Source organism: Aulonocara sp. 'chitande type north' Nkhata Bay, linkage group LG7 (genome assembly GCF_057382095.1).
Source record: "Aulonocara sp. 'chitande type north' Nkhata Bay isolate Kocher_YH1m ecotype deep benthic linkage group LG7, A_spYH_male_GT1.1, whole genome shotgun sequence".
Taxonomy (NCBI): Eukaryota; Metazoa; Chordata; class Actinopteri; order Cichliformes; family Cichlidae; genus Aulonocara; species Aulonocara sp. 'chitande type north' Nkhata Bay.
The window spans coordinates 61,640,921-61,665,514 of NC_141350.1; the positions used below are offsets into that span (position 1 = coordinate 61,640,921).

A 24,594-nucleotide genomic window follows, 5' to 3' on the forward strand; every position below is an offset into this window, starting at 1 on the left:
TGCCTAATCACAACAACAGTCAGCACAAGGCCCCTAATATTTTAAGGTAAAGACCCTACAATATTATTGCGAAACTTCAACAATTAGATGACTCAATTGATACTTTAATTTTAGATTTACTGTGGTGACAGAAAATTTTATTTCAAGAGTGTGAAAATATTTTACAGATGAAAACTTCAAAATACCAACAATTTTCTCCACATTCTCACTTTTTATTCTACAAGCTCCCACATTTTACAGTACTATCACGTCTTTAAGATAAGATGGGGGCCTGATTATTGAAGACCTTACATGTGAGAAGTATTTCAAGTTATTAAATAAACTTAAACTTTCTAAATGAAATAAACACATACTTATTTACTTGCTTACTCAGATGACATTTTACACAGACACAGATACTAGGTCTCTCTCTCTCTCTCAAACCCACACCTTCACCCCACCCTTTGGCCAGGTTGGGTTACACACATTACACAAGTGATACAGCCTCAGATATCACACTCTTCATAAATTATTATTGCAGAGCCTGTGAGACGTAGGGAGTATGTGGAATTAGCCAGGTAGTTGGCAAGTGAAGTGCTCAGCGTGGATGGAGCAGCAGAATCAGGATGGATATTTCTGCTTTGCCCAACAATAACCACCCTGAGAAATTCCTCCAGCTAGACGTTGGGATGCTGCCAGCCACACACAGCATGTTCCAGGTTGGGGCAGTAATGTCCAGTCAGAAACAATGGCAGAACAGGATTTACTCTCAGGTATGATCTTTGTGACAGTAGTTTGAAATAGCAGAGCAGGAGAGCACAGCATTGTTGTGTCATACTTGGCTTACAAGACACCAAAAACATGAACAAACATTAAGTTATAACATTATAGTACAAATATCTTTTGTTTTTAGCTCTTTAAATTTGCAGTGGAGCTTTTGACAATAAAGCTGACTTTGACTTTGAATTCGAAAGACAACAAACAGCTCCATGTTGAGCATGCATGAGTTTTGGTGGTATGTTTAACACACCTGGGACTGCTTTTTTTTTTTTTTTTTAAATCTTGTTAATAATTTTACTTCCTCACTGTGGATGGCTCCTCTGAAAAAGAAAGCCTTTAATTACATGACTCCCTGGTTTAGGCTATCTAACCAGTGTAGCCTACAGCTCCATAGAAAATGTTAAAGCTGGATGGATTGAGAATTCTTCTCTGTCTCCACAGAGGGAGCCAAGGGTAACAACCAAAAGCAGTTCTGTGCCACACCCAGACTGGAGTCCTGTGGTGTTTGTGGACAGATACCTGGAGAAGCACATCACTCCATCCACTCTGAAGACCAACATCAGACAGAACCCTCTGTACATGGATGTAAAATCAGTGATTGAGCAGAATGAGACATCACACCCTTCCTGGACTGTCAAGGACTATGACACTCAAGCAAACCATAGCAATCTTGCAGAATATTTACAGGTAATTTGTGGAAAAGTAAAAAGGTTGTGGAAGATTAACAAGGTTAATGTTTGTTTGGATACACAAAACAGTTGTTAGTGCAGTTGTTTGCTAGGAGGACATGCATATATGTAAACAAAGAACTGTGCATGTATATATATATATGCATATGCATATACAGCGGGTAAAATAAGTATTAAATATGTCACTAATTTTATAAGCAAATATATTTCTAAAAAGGATTTTGACATAAATTGTCATGGCAAGAACCCATCCAATCCAGAAATGCAAAGAAATTAAACAGTTGTCCATAAAGTTATGTGTAATAATGAGAAGTAACACAGGGAAAAAGCATCGAACAAGATACCTGAAATTAATTTAATACTTCGTGTAAGAGCCTCTTTTGGTGATGGCATCTTCAAGATGTTTTCTGTATGGAGAAACTAGTCTCATGCATTCTTCAGCAGTGGAGTCTTGCGTAGTGAGTGTGCATACAGGCCATGGCAGTTAAGTAAATTATTACTTATTGTTTTCTTTAAAACAATTGTACCTGCTGATTCCAGGTCTTTCTGTAGCTCTCCACCAGTGGGCGTTGGCTCTTGGACAACTCTTCTGTTAATTAGAGTCTGAGTTAAAATCTAATGAGAAGCGCTTGGTTGTTGGTTTATGTTGACATGATTCTGGATTATGGCCCCAGCAGTGCTCACTGGAACCTTCATTAGCTTAGAAATACTTCTCTAACTAATGCCATCAGTATGTTTTGCAACAGTAAGATTCCAATGGTCGAAACAGGCTTGTTGGTTTTACCCATCATGAGATGTTTCTTGATGCTTCTCACTACTGGAGTGGCTGTAGCTCAGGAGGTAGAGCAGGTCATCTGCTAATTGGAAGGTTGGCGGTTTGATCCCTGGCTGCTTCAGTCTGCATAACAAATATTCTTGGGAAAGATGCTCTCTAATGCATCTATAGGATGTTAGATAGAAACAGAATTGCAAAAAAGTGCTTGGACGAATGGAGCAAGTTGTGTTAAGTGCTTTCATTACTATTCCACTTTATTTATGGAAATCTATGGTTTGATTTCTTTGCATGTGATTTCTTTGACATTTAGTGAGAATGTATTGTCAATAACACCTTTAGAAATATATTTACTTACAAAATTGGTGATATGTTCAATACTTATTTTATATATTGTATAGGCACACTAAAGAACCAAAAGAAATAAAGAAGATATGAGCAAGTGAATGCTTAGGGCTCAATTGCTGAGCAAAAATCACTGACTAAGGTCTTCTAATATGATGATTGCCATCTAAACAGTTTTATTCATTTTCCCACAAGTATGCATTTTTGCATATTTGCAGTTGTTGATTTCCAAATATACTCTCTTTGGATCTCATCAAAAAGTCCTTCATTCAATAAAATCCCCACGTTTTGGTGTAAATACCAGTTTTTATTTATACCATTTAACCCTTGGAGCTTCTTTCCAGATGATGTCTGTGATGGTTTAATACTTACACTTTTAGGTGGCTTTGATTATTTTTATATTGTAACATAATGTGATATATTTCTCTTCACTAGTTTTTCTGACCACTGAAGGACTAAAAGTATTCCTGTCTTGCTAGCATTAGTGTGCCTTCACCCCTGAGTCAATATTTGCTAAGTCACTACTACAGTACTTGTGCCCCCAAAACTTATAGCTTACCAGCTGCACTTTAAATATTAAGGAAAATAAAAAAATGCCGTCATCAAGTGTTGACTTAAAACTTTTTTGTTTCAATTTCAGTAAATAAACATGTTTAGGGGAAGGAACGCTTCTGGGAGAACACTATGATTTGCAGTGGTCATGTATATTTCTGAACAAAATGTATCAGCACACTTTTAGTTGATGTGTAACCATCAAATTATGGCGTTCAACAACCACAAATCTTCAATTTAGGAGTCATTATTTAGCTTACTTTGATGCTGTTTGTGTTGTTGTGTGTAAAGATGCAACATAGAAATGATTTGCCTTTCTATTTCTGTAGTCCATGTTGCCAGAAATCCTAAGATTCAAAAGTGACCAGTGGTACGCTACTCTTGCGATTGTGGCAAATGTTAATGCAGGTTAATGCAACAGTTAGCTCTCCGTCCCTCGGCCTGTGCAGCACGTTATGTGCCACTATTCTTTGACGGTGCAGCAGCCAGTCTTTTTGGGTGGTAAGCCTTAAACTTTAGAGGTCAGCCTCATTAGCCAGGCATTAGCATTTGCCTTTGTATGTACACAGGCTGCTTGAAAGAAAGCAACAAAAGAACGGGAATCTCATGTAGTCAATGGGCATCTGTTGGCAGAAAAGAATGGTGCATTTTTTTTTTTTAATGCACAGGAAATGTTCTTCCTGAGTCTGCTAAAGGGAGCAGATATGTTACAAACACATATTTACTGTATGTCTAACAACAAGAATCTTGGTGCACTTTTTCATACACTGTTTCACATCTTTGTTTTCTTTGTAGGAAGAGGACAAGACTCCTAAAGATCTGGATTTCTGGCTCGAGGATCTCTACACACCGGGATTTGATTCTTTACTGAAGAGGAAAGAAGCAGAGCGCAGAAGAAGACTCTGTAAAATTATCTCTTCAATCATTGTGATTGTTTGTGTACTTCTTCTTTTTGTTGCAGTAGCTGTGGTTCTCCACAAAAACATCTGACTTTCACCCTAATGGCTTCATATCCATAATGGACATGTTTTGGCTACAATCTGTGGGGGTCGTGAATTCAAAGCACATTCTCTAATTAACTGTCAAGTATTTGCTGAAATATAATTTTTAAATTAGTTGAAATGCACTAAAACACACAGTTTTGTGAAGGTTTGCCTGGATCTGCTGGAGGTCTCTTCCTGTTTAAAGTGAGTTCCTCCTTCCCACAAATGCCGATTTCTAATACTGTAGGGTCCATTATCTTGCTATATAGTGATTACAAAAACATAAAATATTTTGGTAAGTACTAATCATGTTAATTTAGGGCAGCAGCAGGATTATATTTATACTGGCTGGTGATCTAATAAATGTGTTATTTAAAAACTGTGAAAGCCCAGGAAGAAAAGATATGATGTAGGAAAATAATTAATATTTGCCCTTGAAATTTAACACTTTGTCTTTATGTGGTGCGGTAGACTGATATAAATAAAGAGTGAGGGTGCACTTATAAAGATGCCCAGCCACAGATGTAACTGCGTACTTGTACATTTCAATCTATAAATGCTTTTCAACTCTTCATCTCAAAGTGTTATCTTTCTTTAAGGTGCAGAAGACAAACGTTTTGTATTTTTCTTCCGAAAGTGCAGGGAACAGATTTGTTTGGGTTAAACAGTTGGCTTTATGCCCTGTGTTGAAATGATAATTATCGAATCCTGACCAATAGGTGTTTGAGCTCTGTTGCCCCATCCATCTTATACCACAGAGCTTTTACGATAAATACAATAAGGATCTTAAAACTATTTTTTTAATTTATTGCTCTCTTCATGGTTTTGTATTTTCACTTTTAGTGTTATTATTTTATACATTAGATTTTTTATATTACATTATGCAAGTTACATGGACCAAAACACTGTAACTGAATAAAAATAGCGATAAGCGGGACAGTGTGCTGAGGGTTTATTATACATTTCTCTACCAAAAAAAACAAATACACTAGCTGTCATTGATTTAGTTGTGCAGAGTTTTTCCTATAATTTGTTGTCTGCTGTAACACAGTATTAGACCTCCATTAACCCCCAACAGCAAATAAACCTAAAATAGTCCCCCCCCACCCCACCCTAAGGAGATTTCTTCCTCAGATCAGATCGCTGATTCACTTTAACACTCTAGGAGCTTTATCCATTATGCAAAATTCAGTAAACAATACATAAAACTGAATTAAATAGAAGCCTTGCAAACCACAAATGCAGACTACAGATGTTAATGGTTTCATTTGGTTTATTTATTGCAATAAAGATGTACAAAGTACTGGTAATCATACATGTTAAAATGTTAGAAAAAGCATATCTGTGACTGTTAACAGTATCAAAACATTCCTGCTTCAACCAGCTGGGCCTTACACGTTTGAGTTAAAGCAGGAGAAAACTGGTTTGAGCCGCTTGTCATCATATCTTTTTCTTCATTGAAAGGCTACAGATACAGACTCAAGGAGAAAGACAATTTGCTAAAATCAAAAGGAAACAAACTGCAAAAGAAAAAAAAACCATAGACATGCAAATCAAATTACAACCAAAACTCCAAATATTAAAAGACAAAAAAAAAAAAAAGTCTGAACTAAAATAAATACCCTTCCAACATGTTCCATGTGTACATACTATTACGTTTATTTACATGTTAGTTTATACTTACTATAAACTTAGTGATGTCAACCACCAATAGATTTTAGGACCATTTTATCATTTTTGAAATATTAGAATCCACCCTCATGGAACAACATGCCTGCTTTAGGAGGAACAGGGAATATGGCAAAGAATACAAACAATGATTAGGAGAACTCAAATAATGCCTCGACTTACACGTACATATGATTCGATCTGTTGAGGACAATGCAGTAATTTTGTCAGACAGATGTTAGGCTCTATCGAGACAAATGAGGGAAACACCCAAACACCATTAGCTGGCTGGAAAACGTTGATAGGAGGTATTTTTGTTTCGTTTAATGTGACATGAAAAAGAACCCCTCTAATTGATACATGAGTGTTGTGTTTTTTTATATTATGTATGTATGTATATAACTGTGTGTGTATAATTACAGATAGATACAGATATAGATAGATAGATAGATAAGCAAATATAATCTTTTTAAATATACAAATGGTTTAACCCGTGTTCTTGTTTGTAATAATGTTGTTCTGTACCAACAAGAGAACAAGAGTGAATGCCTCACAACACCACAACGAACAGAGATCTGAAAGATACACTCCTTTATTTTGTTATAGTACACAATAGTGCCCCCAAATCCCCATCTCAGCCCACATTGATAATCTCAGATTTATATTGCCCAAAATGCACAGCAAAAAAACAAACAAAAAAAAGACCAAAACAAAAACTGCAGTTTGTTTCACTAATTGTATTGCTTAGCAGTTAGTCTTCAAGAAATTCATTTACATTTGCTCTAATACAGAAATATTCAGTCATACTTCATAATTTGAGTTAAGCATAACTTAGTTTCACTGTTTAAGTTACAGTGCACAGGGATGCACTCAGCTGCAGGAACACCAAATTTTAGATACATTGTCTTTTATTTTGAAAAGCAGTGTCAGCTGGATTAGAATGAACACCAGCTGTGGTGTGGACGAATTTTGGTATTTGAGGCTGTTACACAATGTAGGACTGCCTTCGAAATGATCTAACAGTGCTTTCCAAGCCCACACTTTCAACATAACTAAAACTTATTCCGGCTACATTTAGCACTCTGGTGAGTAAGAGTATAGATCTATATAATATGTTTGTACTGAATCCTATCAACAGTCCCTGCAAACATTACACACATGGATTATTAACGTAGTGATAATCCATGTGAACAACAGAGTGGTGGGCAATGGTGCTGCATGAACGCTAATAGCACAATGAAGCCGACAGACAGAACACTATTGTGCTAACTGCAGTATATGCAGGAAACATATGATACATATGACAATGGAAACCAAAAGGTACTACTAGTGTAGTGTACATTCAACTAACCTAAGCACTCTCACATTCTTCTTTTAAATTGCATATAGTAAAGTTTCATTTGCTTCATAGTAGTTTCTCACCCATAATCATAATGAGCCAAAGTCCATGCTGTTTAATTCAAAATAACGAGACCACCCACAATGACTTGTGCATCTCTGCTGTATTTAACAACACAATGCAGAGGCTTCAAAATATCATGACTAATTTTAGGGCAATGCACTTAAAATAATCATCTATGCTAGAACCACTCCAACCAACCCGTTTATGCTCAGCTGTTTTAATAACAACATTTGCAATCTTAACAAAAGCTAACGGGTTACTTTCACTTTACTGTCCATTTTCCCCACAAAACTCAAATGCAATGAGTTTTATGAATTGATTTTAGGCTCAGGGTTATTTTTCTCTGTGACGACACCTGTGACCACTCCCCAAAGTAACAGCTGTACTATTGCATACTGAAGCTAGTTAATCAATATTCTCTACAGTCACAGTAGAACAGGGGATACATGTGACCTCTACAGTACACTACAACTGGAAAATGTCTATGTATGGCTTTTTTTTTGTGATGCCACGTCACCCCTAAAATCAATAGTAATAATTAAGCTAAAAGACAGGGATGTGCCACAAGTGCACACTAAATGAAGTGAGGCTAAATGACTAATGCAGATTAAGATGCATATGCGCTGAGACTTAATAATGGATGAATATCTGCATTTACACACAAACCCTTCAGCCAACATGGCTTAAGAGGGAGCGAGAACTTATGACAATCGTGACAGTATAGTATAGTTCTAGCATTAAGGCAAGGTTTGGACTAGCATCTTGAAGGGTAGAAGAGTTTCTTTACAGCGAAACAACAATACATGTGGCCACAGAACCAAAGAAAGCTGGTAATCGGCAGCTACTAGGGAGAGATTTTATCCACCTGAAAAGGCTAAAGAAAAACCCAGCCTCACATTTTTTCTGACAGAGACTTTAAGTCTATGCCCACATGCACCCCTCCCCTACAAACTGTGTCTAAAAGATCAAGGATCTTGTTGTGATGAGTATTCAGCAACTTATACGAAGGAAGACTAAAAAGTGAAAAATATAAAAATCAAAGCCCCAAATAAATATTGGTGATTAAGGTCAAAACTGTAAGAGTGTTCAAATTGACACCCTTTATAAAATTCTACTTTAAATCCACCTGCACAGCTAAGAAGGAAATTCTGTTAAAATTGTCAATCTGAATAGAGATTCTAATTCCGTTTCATCCGATTCGACTGGAAGGCACATCCATAAGGCTTTAGAAGGTGTTGCAAAGCATTTTCCCCAACTTGGAAAAAAAACATAACAGGGTGATTATTGCTGGAGCAAACAACATCTGGTCTGATAAACTTAAAATGTATGACATCAATATATTCCACATCATGAACACATCTATATTGTGCATGCCTGCTTTAGAGAGCCTGAGAGAAATCAACTTGAACAAAAATGACACTTTAATGAGGAAATCAGAAGGAACTAGAGCAACGAGAGAATAACCCAGACATCTTGGAATAAAAAGAAAGAAAGGAAAAAGAGTGGGCAACTTTACAACCAGCACCCACCCCAACATAAAATTCCTCCATCACAAAACACGTAGCACTTTTACACAAAAAAATAGCACTTTCATTGGATTCATATTACTCAGCACTGTTTCCATCACTGGCTTGTATTCTGCTATCTCAGGAGTGTATGTGGTGGACCTTTAGACTTTAGCTGTGACTTAAATCACCGGCTTTTCCCCTTTAAGAGTAGAAGGTGAGGACACTCTGGTGGTTGCCACGCACCAGAAGGATGGGAGGCAGATCCTTGGACAATGCCTCCAGCCAGGCCATGTAGAGAGCACTGGACACAGCACCCTTCCTGGCTAATGGGAGGCTTCTGCACAGAGAAAGGCAAAGAAAGAGACTGCAATGAAACTATAACCAAAAAGGAGCAATAAGAAAAGTTCTAAAAATCAGGTACTGTTATCTCTACACATAATGGTTTAAGAATTGGCAATTCAAATTAATGAAAGCTCATCACTTCACTGCACATTTAAGGATTAGGTAGGAGCATCACTTATTGAAGCCACTCGTCTTGTGTAGACTGTTTTAAAGTGTCTTTAAGTTAACAAAAGTTAACTTAAACTGAATGTGTATCAACTCTTCTTTATAAAAGTTACAAAACCCACAAAAGGCCTTTTCAGGAAAGAGTGACTAAAAGCCAAATTTATCTGTTATGATCATTATCACCGCCAGCCCAAAGCAAGCTTTCCACTTTCCTTTTCCAATGTGGTTCATCACAGTTTTGCCTGTTGACTTGGTCAAATGTTAATAGTCACTTTCAGCCCGCATTTTTTAGCACTAGTTATCTTGTCATCTGTTATTAGATGGGGTAAATTAATGAGCAAGTGAACAAAGTAGCAGGAAAGATTTGAGCGACCCAAAGATGAGGGTCAAAGCATCTCCACACCAGCAGCCCTTGTGGGATTTTCCCACCTCACTTCTGAAATTGCACAAATAAAACTCATATTAATGAAGATTAATTTATTTTAATTTGTTCAAATTAAATGCTCCATTTTCAAAAAAAAGTGAATTTTCATGGTTCGGGCTTTAACAGTCAGTCGAGCTGCTGTTCTTGCTCCTGGTAGCTTCCGACAGCTGCCGTTTGGTGTGAAACTTTGAAGACGACGTAACATCGCTGGCCTCTGAGGCTTACTGAACAAACCGTTTAATAATATGAGAACGCAATCAAACTGTTTATCAGAGGGAAAGCGTGATTTCTAGGACATTTGCGCCCAACATTAGCTTGCATAATGTTAGCTTATAACCAGCTGGTGTTGCTATCAGTAGAAAGAGGTTTGTATGTCTAATCTGCTGACAACGAGTATTTTCATTCAAGTTTTTTCTTTTTTTCTTTTTTAAATTGTCATGTTTTTTTCTCCCCCACTTTGTATTATTGAAACTAAAACACATACGCACCCACCCCCCACACCCACCCAACCCAAGCTTACATAACAATGAGGTTGGCTGTGCTTGAGTGTTCCTTCAGCAGCTCGTTGAGTCTGATCTGCCGATGGGTCTAAAGAGAGACAACCACAGGATCAAGCAATCAGGTATCACGTAACAAGATCATTTTCGCAAGCCACTGCACCACAGACTTCGAGGCAGCAGTGTCGCTCACAGTATAAGCTACACTGAACTGCTTCCACTCTCCCTACAGAACAACTGAATGAGGCTGCAGAGGATCAAAGAATGAATCCCTCTGAACCCTGAAGTCATATGGAACTTTGACTGACTCAAGAATTTCATTTTATGAGATTAAAGACTCATGTAAATGGAATATGCAGGGAAATCTTGTGACCTTGGCACGATATAGCTCCAGCTCGTTGTCAGTGATCCTCCATGGTTCGCTGTTCTTCAGCCTCTCAGCTGCCTCCTGCTCCATATCATCTTCTTTCAGCCGATAAGGCTCAATCATCTCCTCGAAGGCTGCCATGCTGCGTCACAACAGCTTCATGGTTAATCCTCATGTAAAACAGGTAACTACACAAAGCTTTGAGGCAACTGTTGTGATAAGGCACTATATAAATAAAATTGAAATGAACTGAATTTTCAAAATCATCTCACCAAAGAAATGAACAAAAATGGATGTTTTGAATAAAAATGAAATTACTAATTACCAAGTCTCGAGACCCAGGCGGATGTCTGGATCTGGACTGTGATACTTTCTTGAAAAGTCTTCAGATTTATTAATGTTAAGAAAATGTTCCCTTGTTAAAAATCATCATTTGTTCAAACCAAATCAACATGGTCTCAAAGCCACACGTCTTTTCCCACACAGACCACATGAGGGCGCCAGTAATTTGCTTTTCAGCTCAGCTTAATGTCCTCAAACATGCTAAACATTGAATTTCAAATGCTGACATAATTAAAACGGTTAGTTTTCTTTTCTTTATACCGTGCCAAATAGAGCCAACAGTTTCCTCAAGGCACTTTAGATACTGAATGTGTGACATAATACACGTTAACAATTGTGGAGGATGTTCAAAGTGGGAAGCTTAACAAAGTGGACTTACTGCTCCTTCTTGGGCTTGGTGTTGATGTCTCCAAGGACAGTAATGTCCGAAAAGTCTATCCTGAACTTACTCAGCAGAGTAGCCATCCTGTAACAGGAATGTCAAAAACAGAGAGGTAGGATCAATACTATAAATAAGCTGTTAAACAAGACGTGCAGTCTAAGAAGCTCTGGTTGGATACACGGGAAGCTGCTTTGAATAACTCTGAACACTAGCGGGTGGTACAGGGTTTATAATGTGGAATTCTATCTATGAGAATAATTTCCTTTAGCTTTAGTTTCAAACACTTGGTGCCGGAGAGCATCATCTGCTATCTATGTGTCGTGGGCTACAGGACTACGTGTTCAAGCTCGTTATTATTGTGTTGGCTACGTGACTGTCATGTTTCCAGTGTCAGTGCCAAGCATTTATTCATTTACTTTAACAAATTTGTTTTATTTTTGTCTCAAATCTTTAGTTCAGCTGCTTTCCAGCAGGAGGAGCAGGCAGGACTCCCAGCTTTGGAGGGGAAAAAAAAAGTTATGCAGGTTTTACTTTCTGTCTGTTGGTAAGAGATGAAGTTAGACAGGAACATGTTGAAATGTCAGATGTCTGTTGAAACAAACTGTTGATAGTTTTGCAGTCACGCAAACATAAAAGCTTCTACACCCAGCTAATTTCATACGACAAAAGCAGGACAATGAGTGGCACATTCTCCGGCCAATAAAATCGTGTTGACTTCTTTGGCAGGAGGGATGGGGGTAAGGGATAGACTCACATCATCCCCAGAGAATAACTTTTGAGAATGAACTCAATCACATTTTCTTCACTGATTTGAAACTTTACTGGATTCAGACTGACTGTTCAGCGCCTGCTAATCTGTCAGCTATGCCCTTTTTGTTCCTGTGTTTTCCCTACTGGCCAGCTCTCTGCCATCAGTTTCATTCAGCTGCTTCTCCAGTCTCTCATTCCACAACAGATGGACTAACTCTAGCACTGGTCTTGAGCTGGCATCGGTATACCTCGTTCTGCACTTGAGATCTGCTGCAACTGAAAATCCAACCACAACCTGTAGCAGTTGTAGAACTGCTTCATGTGTCGAGCGAATCTATTTTTTTTTAAGAGGATAACAAAGACAAGTCAGAGGAGGTGGAGTCTGTCTGCAGGATGAGCAATTTTTGTAAGCACACATAATAAATAAGGTATATTTACTAAGATACATGTAATATTAGCACCTACAAAATTCAATCCATTTAAGAAAATGTGGGTATGGCTCCTTTCGAGCACCCACACACTTGCATGCATACACCCACACAGCAAGTACAAAGGCAAATTTATCATTTATATGTAGCAGGTCAGCTTCTTAGATGATTTTTATTAATTTTTATCACTACAAATAATATTTAATAGCTAATATGAGCTTTGTGTGATTGTTTCCCTATTTATGGTCAAAAACATGCAGTGTTGAATGCTGCAGTATACATTATGTGTACATTTTACGTTGTATGCGCTTACATTAACCTGGAGAGATGTCAGCCTTTACAGAAACAGTCAGGGTTAGAACTTTGTGCATATAAAATGCATTTTAAGACATCTAGTTTTTGGATACATCCTTATGTTATAAACAAATGTGTGAGAGTGGTGCTGAAAGGAAAGACATACCTACACTGTGTTTTCTGCTAACTGCACAGCATGTATGGTAAAGCACAGCTTCCTCGTGTCTGCAACAGTGTTAATTTCGTTGACCAATAATTGTTGTCGTAGTTTTTGTCAACGAAAATCTTCTTTTGACAATAACTATGACACTTGTATCAACAAATAAAAATACTGGTGGTGGCCAGTGGTCGCCCTCAGCCTCCTGATAAATGCGCCTATGGTGCGAATTTGTCCTTGTTCAAGTTGTCACGTTCGCTAAATTTTCAGAAAACCTCTGACCCCTGACCTTAAGGCCAAACTCATGAACTTATTATAAATCTATTTAAGATCCTAGGTGACCTCCTTCTCCAATTATGGCATTTACAAGGTTTTCAGAAAACTTGACCCTAAGGTCGAGGTCACTGAGATTCAAACTAGTCTGGATTTTCAGTAGATACACCTATGGTATCAACTTCAAACTCCTACATTGCTTCGTTCTCGAGTTACCACATTCAAAAGCTTGGGTGTCCACTAACCCTGACCCTGCCCGAAAGAAGAGATCCACGTAGAACTAATTAAATTGTATAGACAGGTGAATGAGTTTGAAAGTCATCAAATCATAACTAATCCCCTTGAGCAATAAGGTTAAACGCACACATTTGCTGTGCCCCCAGGAAATGTTACTACTTTTTTCCTAAAACACACACACACACACACACACACACACACACACACACACACACACACCCACCCCCTTAGGGGCACCTCTCGTTGGTATAAATCAAAACAAACTTTCACACTTAAATATTATACTGCTATACCTTTATATTTAGTTTCATTTTATTGTATTTACGGGCCCACGCACAAAATACATTAATAAGTTAAAAAGAAAAGGATGCTTTGTGCCAGATTTAGCTACCAACTAACTTCCATCAGCAGTCTGCATTCTAAACCTAGACTAAAACTAGACTTCAGGTGCCTAAATTATGTTTTAGTCAAAAGACTAAAGGCAGAAGAGCACCGGGGCTATTTACAGCTTCCTCTTGTTCTCATCCAATGTTATGAATCCTTTTATGTTTAATAACAATTACATTTAAGTGTAATTAACAATATGACTGAATTTTAAATTCAGTTTATTTACTTAGTGCTGCTTATAACAACAAGTGTCTTTAAATTTTTAAAAGGCAATTAGAAAGATATTAGAAAGTTATTATTATTATTATTTTAGATAGTTTGGTTTTGTTTACATTTTTTGGAGTGCTGGCTTTTGGTAGTATCGTTTTGATTTCAAAGGCTGAATAAAAGACTTCATAGGGTAGACACTCATTCCTTTGTACAGTACTCTCCAGTCTTGACAAAACTGTCAGCCTGTACAGTACTTACGCTCTGCGGTCGTGATCAATCCTGTTGATCTTGCCTCCAATGAAAACACGGATCTTACATTCCTTCCACCGCTTCTTATTGGTAAGAAGGTAGGGGATCAGCAGAGTCAGACCTAGATGGGAAACATAAAAACAAACAAACTGCTCAATATACAACTTTTGTGACACAAACATTTAAGATCTGTACACTCTAAAGTCCAAACCTCAGACCTTTGGACTTTCTATAGACCAGCACTCAGTGCTGCAGAAACCGATTCATGATCCCTTTTGCATTAAACAGAGTCAAATTAAATTCAAACAGAAAACAACGTAGTGGCCCTTTTTTCCCCTTCTTCTCAGAAACAAAAAACAAACAAAGAAAACCCAACTTGACAAACAAATTTTTCTAGCATGTTTGAGATGAGCAGTTGTTGAATCTGTCACTTCAAAATGCAAATGCAACATGATGCTACCAAAATGAATTCAATCCTGATTTATAATCATTGGGAAGTGTGAAAATGACAGATCCTGTCAGAACATACTGTCTATGTGTTTTTGTGGGTGAGAGTCTGCCTTTGCGTATCAATAGGAATGCAAAACATACCAAATACGGCTTTACTTGTTTCTGCTCATCCCCATGATGCTGTGACAGCACAAAGATAATCAGAACTAGAATCTTCACAGATGTTCTTTTGGGCTTAAAACTACATATTTCAGGCTGAACATTACAGAAAAAGTCAGCAATTTAAATTTAATGCTTTGACACTTAATGTGAAACTTACAGGTGCCAGAATTGTAGAGGCCTGAGTACTTTTAGGATCTACTGCATATGCTGTCAACAGTTGTATCTGCACTTTTTAGTGCCGATGACACTTAATGTCATAATGATGATGATGAGCCAGATCTGAAGTGACACTCATCAGCTGGTGTTAAAAGCCAGAGTTCTCCCGCTGGCCCTGGTCACATCTTTACAGAGGTGGAGCCACTGCAAACTCTTACTTGCATAGAAATGTTTGCCAAGCAACGTATTTTCTTTAAGAACCAGAACGACGAGCGCACAACAACGAGCCCACAGGCTCCGACGGCTATGACTAAGCAGACCGAACCCGGGCCCAGAGACCTGAGATCCAAGAACCCCCCACACCCAAGTACCCAGCCCCAGACACTGAGAACCACCAATGCACCGGTGTGGTGGGCGGTGATGGAGATGGGGGGCCCAAGATGTTCCAAGAGAGGTTGAGTCCAAGACCCAACCTGACACACAGATGTAGACAAAAAGGCACACACAGACACAAGCATGCATGCCCACCCTCATGCACACATATACAAATGCTGAGCACCTGCCCAACGTTTCCATGGGATTAATGAAGACTCAGTCATTTTAGAAACTCCCACCATGCCGTCAGAGAGTATCTGATATTGATGCTTTTAAGCATAACTGTCGTTTGTTGTTTGAGCTAATGAATGGTAGGTCAGAGATATTGTTGCATAGTGGCTGTTTGACATCTAGCCAGGGCCAAGAGGGTATGTTTTAACCATCCTGAGATGAAATGTAGCCCACTGGCTAAGAAGTAGTAGTAGTAATAATAATAATAATAATAATAATAATAATAATAATAATAATAATAATGGATTGGATTTATATAGTGCTTTTCAAGGCACCCAAAGCGCTTTACAATACCACTATTCATTCACTCTCACATTCATACACTGGTGGAGGCAGCTACAGTTGTAGCCACAGCTGCCCTGGGGCAGACTGACAGAAGCGAGGCTGCCATATCGCGCCATCGGCCCCTCTGGCCAACACCAGTAGGCAAGTAGGGTAAAGTGTCTTGCCCAGGGACACAACGACCAGGACAGAGAGCCCAGGGATCGAACCGGCGACCTTCCGGTTACAGATGCGATTCCCAACCCCCTGAGCCACGGTCGCCCTTAGGCACATCTAGTCCTCCTTTATCCTTGGTCCTTTATAGGCATGTTTCAGCTAATACATGTGGGTTTATCTCTCCATAAGAATTTGGAAATAGACGATTCAGAGCCTGCAAACTTCAGAGAGAGGTTAATACCAAAATAGTGTACTTTAGTTTATTGAATAATCTGAAACTCTCGAGAAAGAGTCTAGTAATGCAATTACTTCAGAGAGAGTGGATTATGAGTGTCTCATGAATGCTTGGACTTTTTTGTTGCTATGATCTTTTGTTTGGTCTCATGTTGACCACAGAAAGAGACTTACTGTCGCGGTATTGCAACTGACGGTTAGAAAATGGTTAAAACATTGCAATTCATTCAGATTTTTTGAATTCAAAGTAGAAAAAAATATTAATTGGTTGATTTGAATGAGTATACAAGTGCAATTTTACACACTATACGGTTGAAAATAACATTTGTTTATGGAGGTTATTTAAACATATCGTGATATTTATCGTGTATTGTGATTTAGCCCCAAAAATATTGTGATATTAGATTTTCCTCATATCAACCAGCCCTAAAAGTAAATGTGAGTATATTACATGTCCAACTGATGCAGGCCAAAAAACCACCAAAACTAACCTAAACTTGTACATGGTTCAGTACACAAGTAACCTAATATGTCAATACTTATGAACCTGTTCAGTATGACAGTATTTTAATAACAGACCAAATAGAGAATTTTGAGATCAATAATGGTCGCACAATAATATAACTAACAATCACCTCCATCATCAAACAGCCACCAGACATCCACTGTGCCCTTCCCCTGTTTCTTCTGGAACTGTTGGCTGGCCTCTAGCAGCCTCTGGTCGGACACATTCAGAGGTACTGTCGGGCTCTTCTTGTCTGCGGGGATGCACACCACAACAAAAGACAAAATAAAAGCAAATCTCATTAATAAGGCATAATAAAACTAATAATTTTGTGCTTGGTAGAAGTGTAGCTCAATAGGACGCACACATGTCAGTTATGGACATGTATATAAAGAATATACATGCCCATAGCTGAAAATGAAGTATACAGTAGAATTCTGTTTATTGCTTGTAAGTATAGTGTTCTATTATTAGAAAATAAATTCGTTTAATTTTATTATTTAAAAGTTTTAAGTGATATAGGTACAGAATAAAAAAACATTACTACTAAAAACCAAACAAATGGAAGTGTGAAAACAGGAGAGCAGTTTCCATCCTAAGAAGAAAGCTTAAGGCAAATTAGTCAGCTCCAGAATGTGGCAAGAAAAGCAGGTGAGAGACTGAAGACAGCTTGGAGAAAACAGAAATGTTGGAACACAGGCGCACACACACACACACGCGCCTACCTACAGAAAAACAGACTAAGTTAAAGGCAACATCATATACAGTACAGCTTTAGAGTTGGCTCACGCTAGGGACATGAGAAAGAGACATGTTATATCCCACAGCCAGGGACCTAGCAGGCCAGAAAGAAGGAACAGAGGGAAAGGGAGACAGCAGGGTGGCGACAGTATGTTAGTACAAGAGGGATTCAAAATATAGTGCGAAAAAAATGGTGGCAGAAATGAGGGGAGCATAGCAGCAGGAGCTCAGAAAAGATACTAAGATCAAAATGGAAAGAAGGGGAAAGGTTTAAGGCAACTAAATGAAGTGGATCTCCTGCCTTTTTTCAACAGGGGCTGAGTTGTAGCTTTGCCATCATCTTCATCATCTGGGAATTGAGACAAAAGGAGAGAAAACAAAAATTATAGTTAAGGTAAAATGTTACCTTGACATGCGACGTAGCAAGATGGAGTTAAGTACGTCAGGGGATACCAGAGGAAGAATCTAAAGCTGTTTGAGAGGCAGTTAACTGTAACCTCCCACAGTGGGAGACAAACAAACACTGAAATACTCTAGTGACACTAATAAACACACGGCTCAACCTTTTCCCTGAGTTCTAGAAATTCCTAATGTCCAACATGAACAAAACCATCAGCAGTGAGCCGAGACTGTCTGGTTACATCAAAGTGGCTTCGAGTGGCCTCGGTAAGGAAACTGCATCGAATGGAAACTTCCTGCCAGGAGTGGATTACCTTAGGATGGAAATGGAATCTGATGAGAGGAGGGAATTCGCCAAAAACTGTACAAATGACAGCACGGGTTCATGCTTTGGCAGCAAATCAAAGGATTACCCAAAGCAACCTTTACCAGACCAGTGTGTTGTTATTTTGTATACCTCAACAATTTCTAATCCAGTTCCCAAAACACTGTTTATCACGCGGATACTTTAGCAAAATAAAGAGCTGATAAAAGTATTGTTAGACAAAAATCTACCGAACAAAAAATACAACATTTGCTATATTTTGTCTCCGAATTCCTACAAAAATTGTGATATTGCTCCGAATCTTTAATGAACAATCAATAAGGTAGTAAAAGCTTAATCATGAACTATTACTAATTAGTTCAACTTTATGTTTTTGCTCTATACTACTACCATCATCTAATACTATAACATATGCCATCTAAGTATCTAATACTTAATATATTTGTGGCAATGAGAACCCAATACCAGTTCAAGGTGCTATACTATATAGCTACAGACTCTCCAATATTAGAAACAATCTAATCAATTCAACAACCCCCTATGAGAGAGCACTTGGTTGTTGAGGTGGGGCAAAAAAAACAAAAAGGAAAAGGCCAAGAGCAGAGCTAGAGTTGGGGGAAAGCAGCCATCTGCCACGACCAGCTGGGGGCTGTGGGGAAAGAGCAAAAGAGCAGACAGATTTTTGTCATCTCTCTTCACTTCTTTAAAGAAAACAAACAAACCAAACAGCTTTCATGAAGCCAGGTTGAAAGTAGCCCAGTGCTCAGGCTGCAACTGGGAACGTTCATTACTCCTCCAATCTGGAAACAATTGTACGCCTGTTTGAGCTGAATTAGTCTCTCTCTCATACGGTAACAGGGGACACACGCACACACAGCCCAAAACATATGCACAGCGGGGAAGCTGGAGCTGTGGGTCTCAGGGCAGTGCATATGTATGCTTGTGTATGCAGAATAAGGAAGGCCACTGAAAGAAGAAAACTTAAATAGTGACATGAGGAATGTAGAAAAACACAAGGCTTGCAATGCAAAACCAAAAATACAAACGCAGACGTCAATGTAAACACTACCGCACCTGGATTACAGAGAAGGATTTTATGTAGTCATACTGATGATAGCTAACCTTTCTGGACTGCTGGGCTGTTCTGGAGGCTGGTGGCCTTAGAGGATGGCTTAGAGGAATCTGCATCAGAGTCTTTGCTGGTGTCTATGGAAACGATCACGTCTTTCATCCCTGATGGCTTTTCCTGCGAGGACAGCGACTCATCTGGCAGAAAATTAAACGGAAGGGGGAATTAGAAATATACATAACAATATACTAAGCTAGTTCACATACATAATTAGTAGGGGTGCAACGATATTCGTATCGATATTGAACCGTTCGATACAGTGCTTTCGGTTCGGTACACATATGTATCGAACAATACAAAATTTGTAATTTATTTTATCAACTTTCCTTCTGACGATGCTGTCTGTGTTGAGCGCTCAGTGAATCTGCGTTCGACTACTCTGCCTAGGGTCGACAGTGCAGCCTAGGCGGAGTAGTCGAACGCAGATTCACTGAGCGCTCAACACAGACAGCATCGTCAGAAGGAAGAGCGCAGGGTAAGCTAGCGAGACAGAAGTTAAGCTCTCCTTACAACATGGACCTCCCCCACTCTCATTCAGATCTGGCGTTTGGAATTATTTTGGTTTTCATGTGACGTATGACCCTGAAGGTAAGCGAGTCATGGACTAAAGTAAAACAGTATGTTGGATGTGCCATGCAATGCTCAATTACATGGGTGGGAACTAGTGTGTTAGCGCAGTTAGCTCGTTAACGTGTTGGCCGTCTAGCCCCATGCACGGGGCGATCGGCGGTAGCTCGTTAACGGAGATTTGCCGTGTTGTGGCGTTAAGGTCATTTCAGCGAGATTAACCTGAAAGCACTAGTGGGAACACAACGAATATGACTGCACATTTACGCCGACATCATCCTAGTGCAAAGACAAGTGGAAGCAGAAAAACAACAAGCAAGCATGCTACTAACTTTAGCCGAGTCATTTAGACAGCTGTTTAATATGCTGCTGAGAATATAGCCCAGAAGAAGCGGATAGTATAGCTTTTATTTTGGAAAGAGACATTTCTCTGTAATAAACTCTCTTTTCCAAAGATGAGTGATTCCTCAATCAGATACAGGGCTTGCAATATCGCTAGCCCAACGTCCCGGGGCTAGCGATTTTTTCAGTCGGGCTACCAAAATCTATCTCTGCCCTGCCCGTCGGGCTATTGTAGGAAAAATATATGTCAATGCTTTTGCATTCTTTCGGAAATGTAGCTGGGTAATTATGTCATTGGCATCGGTGAGCCACTGTCAATATGTGACATATTGAAATCGCGTTTGAATTTGCGCTTGTTTTTTTGCTTTCACTTTGCAATCGCGCGAACTGTGTATAGAGAGCGACAGCACTGATCTGTGAGTGATGATAATTTGTGCACCAATTCCTCTGACATCGTCTTATTCATCGTTAGCTTACTATGCAAACATGACAAGTGAAATCTCCCGCAGCTTAAACATGTGAGAGGTTGATCGCGCAGAGAATCGCTGAGCTTATGTGAGTGCGTGTGTAAAAGCAGCAGGATTTATATTTGACTACGATGACCTGGATGACTGAGAACCTTCACAGACAGATATATATTTTAGTTCTGCTGAGCCAAATAAGACAGGTCAGGGTGAAGAAGTGACAGCCAAAGAAAAGCTTACCACAAAACGGAGAAGTTATGACAAATCAGACTATAAGGCAAAAAGAAAGTGCAGCTTTATGGTTTCATGGACAAAAGAATTTCTGTGGCTGCAATATGACGAGCTAAATAACCAGGGCTGCACATAAGTGGTCCGCAGGTGCGCATTCGCTGTCAAAATAAAAAACACGCACAAGGGTTAGGGTTAAATTTAAAAACTGTACTTTTGTGTTAAAATATATATTTATAATTTTAATAAATGACAAATTAAAAAGGCATGAACATTTTTTTTGTATCGAAAAAATATCGAACCGTGACACCAAAGTATCGAACCGAACCGAACCGTGAATTTTGTGTATCGTTGCACCCCTAATAATTACTACAGCAATCTTATGACCAGGCTTTTTTAATTTGTGGTAAAATCAAATTATTCCAATTCTTTACATTTATTCACTAAGGTTGCCAACCTGCAAGTTGTTCTTGAAGCAAAAATGTCAAATATTTGTTTGCAGCCACTCAAAGATGTGGATTTGATGAGTTTTTCTGCCACACAATGCATATTGACAGTAAGTATAGACAGTTTATTACACATTGTGTGCCACTGTGCTGGGACTTTTGGTCAGACAAAACCAGATGTCACCTCAGTCTGTGGAAAACTATCATTTTTTCCACTTGTAAGTTTTCATGCTTAGTATTGTGAATGTGAACATTGTATGAACTGATGTGTTCGGTTCCAAACTGGAACGTCAATCAATGCTTGAAAATATCTTAAGACTGATAAGCAGACTGAAGAAGAAGGAAATATAATGAATGCTTATTCTCCTTCTAAGTTGATTTATGTGATGCTATGTGATAATACTGGAAAAAACACTCAGCTATATTTAATTAACCTTTATCTGTATGTAATCTGAGCTGATGCTACATATGTACTACAACAGTGTTTTTTTAGAATAAGCTGCTCTGCATGTGTTTGGTACCTTGCCCTTGGATATGGGAGACATCCAGCCCCTCTTTCAGTCGCAGGATAACAGCACCAAACTGGAAGTCAAAGGCATCACTTCAAAGGAAGGGGGAGAAAAAAAAAGGTTCCCATTAACAGTGGACTGAAGCAATTTGCCCTCAACTAAACAAAGACAGTAAGAAACCCACAGAGTATTTAAGAAAAAAGATAAACAAGCACACAAGAAGATTCAAACATCGTTCTCAATGCCACAGGTTGTAGTATTGTATTGCACTGGACAACATACAATGGAAAATAAAGGGCAAATTTTTAAGCGTATTAGCTTTGATTTTAATACTATCGGACTGAACAATCTGTGACATTCAGCTCTAATGCTATAATCCTCGCATTACAATGAAGAACCCATTCACCTCAAGTCTCACATGACTGCTTTAGAGTTCAACAGGACAACAGATTTCTCATGGACTTGTTTTAATCCAAGGGAGATAAAAAAGATCAAAAACATGACAATTACACTCTATCCCATAATGGCTAGCATGTTTCTACTACTGTTTATGTAAAAAGAAGTTTTTGTATACATTGTATTTGAACATATTTGAATAATATCAGTAATATCAAAAACAACCGATTCTGTTTATCTAGAAGCGTTTTCAGTGGGAGAAACATTTTGTCATCATGTAAATTACTTCAGTCTGAGCTGACTGGAGGTTTCCCAATATTACAAAATGTACATTTGCATAGTCAAAGGAGCTTGCAAAGAAAAGCGTCTGGACTTCTTTAAGTTACTTGAAGACGTTTCACCTCTCATCCGAGAAGCTTCTTCAGTTCCAAGGTCAAATGGTGGAGAGTCCCAGATATAAACCTAGTGGGAGTAACCCCCCACAGAGGGACAAAGGGACCCCCTGATGATCCTCTAATCCCCTGAGCCAAGGTGTGAGTCCCAATCAGCCAGAGTTTCGGGTGAGTTCATTGTGAAACCTGGCCCCACCTTATCATGCGAATTCCTGAGGTCAGATGGCCCAGGATGTGAGTGGGCGTTAAGGCGTCTGGGAAGGGATCTCAAAACTGGATTATAGATGGCAGAGAGTTAGTATCGTAAACACCAACTCTCGGTGGCGGAGGTTTACGACACCAACTCTCTGCCATCTATAATCCAGTTTTGAGATCCCTTCCCAGACGCCTTAACGCCCACTCACATCCTGGGCCATCTGATCTCAGGAATTCGCATGATAAGGTGGGGCCAGGTTTCACAATGAACACACCCGAAACTCTGGCTGATTGGGACCCACACCCAGTTTCACACCTTGGCTCAGGCGATTAGAGGATCATCAGGGGGTCCTTTTGTCCCTCTGTGGGGGGATACTCCCACTAGGTTTATATCTGGGACTCTCCACCATTTGACCTTAGAACTGAAGAAGCTTCTCGGATGAGAGGTGAAACGTCTTCAAGTAACTTAAAGAAGTCCAGACGCTTTTCTTTGCAAGCTCCTTTGACTATGATGACCTGGATGACTGAGAACCTTCACAGACGTACATTTGCATAATGACCAAAACTAGCACCACTGACTAACAATGAACCGTGGTCAGGTTCATGATCATTAATATGCAAACTGTCATAAACATTATTCAGTGGCCATTCACAGAGATTTGGGGAATGGCTCCAATCACAAACTTGTAAGAAAGAAAGATGCACCCTAGACATTTGTCAAAGCTGGGAAGACACCTAAAGAATGCTTCAAGCAATCCAGAGTGAAAGACAACTGCTGTATAGAGCACACAGCAGTTGTATAGAAACAGTATGAGACAGCTGAGATGCATTTCCTCTAATCATTGAGTCTCTGTGGTTTTAAAACCCCAAAACATGCTGTGTCAAAAATGGGTCCATCCCAAGGATGGGGTCAAACTGCATAAACAGAGTAACATAGCGTACGCTGTTAAGTGCCAAAAGGATTGCTATGATTTATACATCGGGGAAACCAAACAACCTAAGGGGATTGGGACAACACAGAGGAGCTAACTCATCAGGCCAGGACTCTGCACTTTATTTACACCTAGACGCTCTCAGTGATGAGGATGTACACATCATGGACAGAGATGAACGCTGGTTTGAGCGCGGAGTCAAGGAGGCCATTTACGTGAAAAGGGAAAGACTATCTCTGAAACGAGGAAGGGGCCTAGACATCCAGATGAACAGAATCAACTTTTTGGGAATGAGAGGAGTTGTTAAGGATATCATTAGTTTTTCTGTTGGTAAGCTGTTTTTGCTGCTGTGAGCTACCGTTAGACTCTGTTAGTTGTTATTAGCTGTTGTTAGTGAAATATGTCTGTGAAACTTCTCAGTCATCCAGGTCATCGTAGTCTAAGGAGCTTGGAAAGAAAAGCATCTTACATTAAATTATTTAACTTAAATTTCTTGAAGACGTTTCACCTCTCATCCGAGAAGCTTCTTTAGTTCTAGGAGCAACTGGTGGAGAGTCCAAGATTTTTAAGTCCTATGGGAGTGTACCCCTCATGGATCCTCTACCTAATCACACCAGCCAAGGTGTGAAAACTAGAGAAGGCACGATACCACTTTATGTCCAATACAGATACCGATATCATAAATTTGGATATCTGCCGATACTGATATGAATCCAATATAGTGTGTTTTTTAATCAATAAATCAGTTTTTTTGTTGTTGGTTTTTAAATATCTTGCTGCATTTTGTACAAGTTCA

At 39.0% G+C, this 24,594-nt stretch overlaps 2 protein-coding genes across 3 annotated transcripts in view; one reads left to right on the plus strand and one right to left on the minus strand.

The window, feature by feature from the left end:
- The first annotated feature begins 605 nt into the window (after positions 1–605).
- Positions 606–4,630, plus strand: minar2 (membrane integral NOTCH2 associated receptor 2). The gene is made up of 3 exons (XM_086302611.1): positions 606–752; positions 1,201–1,446; positions 3,913–4,630. Exons 1-3 carry the CDS (start codon positions 606–608, stop codon positions 4,105–4,107), a joined length of 588 nt encoding a protein of 195 aa, XP_086158737.1. The 3' UTR covers positions 4,108–4,630.
- Positions 4,631–5,359: 729 nt separating this feature from the next.
- Positions 5,360–24,594, minus strand: part of slc12a2 (solute carrier family 12 member 2) — a 62,499-nt gene continuing 43,264 nt past the window's right edge. The window contains exons 19-27 of one of the 2 annotated variants that reach the window (XM_086301796.1): positions 21,896–21,975; positions 19,321–19,464; positions 17,776–17,823; positions 16,864–16,986; positions 14,192–14,303; positions 11,195–11,281; positions 10,480–10,615; positions 10,130–10,197; positions 5,360–9,015 (exon numbers count right to left, since the gene is read on the minus strand). In XM_086301796.1, the coding sequence (XP_086157922.1) occupies positions 8,880–9,015; positions 10,130–10,197; positions 10,480–10,615; positions 11,195–11,281; positions 14,192–14,303; positions 16,864–16,986; positions 17,776–17,823; positions 19,321–19,464; positions 21,896–21,975 (934 nt within the window). In that variant the 3' untranslated portion in view covers positions 5,360–8,879. The remainder of the gene's footprint in view (positions 9,016–10,129; positions 10,198–10,479; positions 10,616–11,194; positions 11,282–14,191; positions 14,304–16,863; positions 16,987–17,775; positions 17,824–19,320; positions 19,465–21,895; positions 21,976–24,594) is intronic. The other variant, XM_086301797.1, reaches the window with a different exon arrangement.

What these genes read in the sequence shown, in the direction of transcription:
- minar2 (XM_086302611.1), top strand. Translation starts at nt 606, where the DNA reads ATGGATATTTCTGCTTTGCCCAACAATAACCACCCTGAGAAATTCCTC. An exon ending in AGAACAGGATTTACTCTCAG is followed by an intron (nt 753 to 1,200) that starts GTATGATCTTTG and finishes CTGTCTCCACAG; the next exon opens with AGGGAGCCAAGGGTAACAAC. An exon ending in ATCTTGCAGAATATTTACAG is followed by an intron (nt 1,447 to 3,912) that starts GTAATTTGTGGA and finishes TTTTCTTTGTAG; the next exon opens with GAAGAGGACAAGACTCCTAA.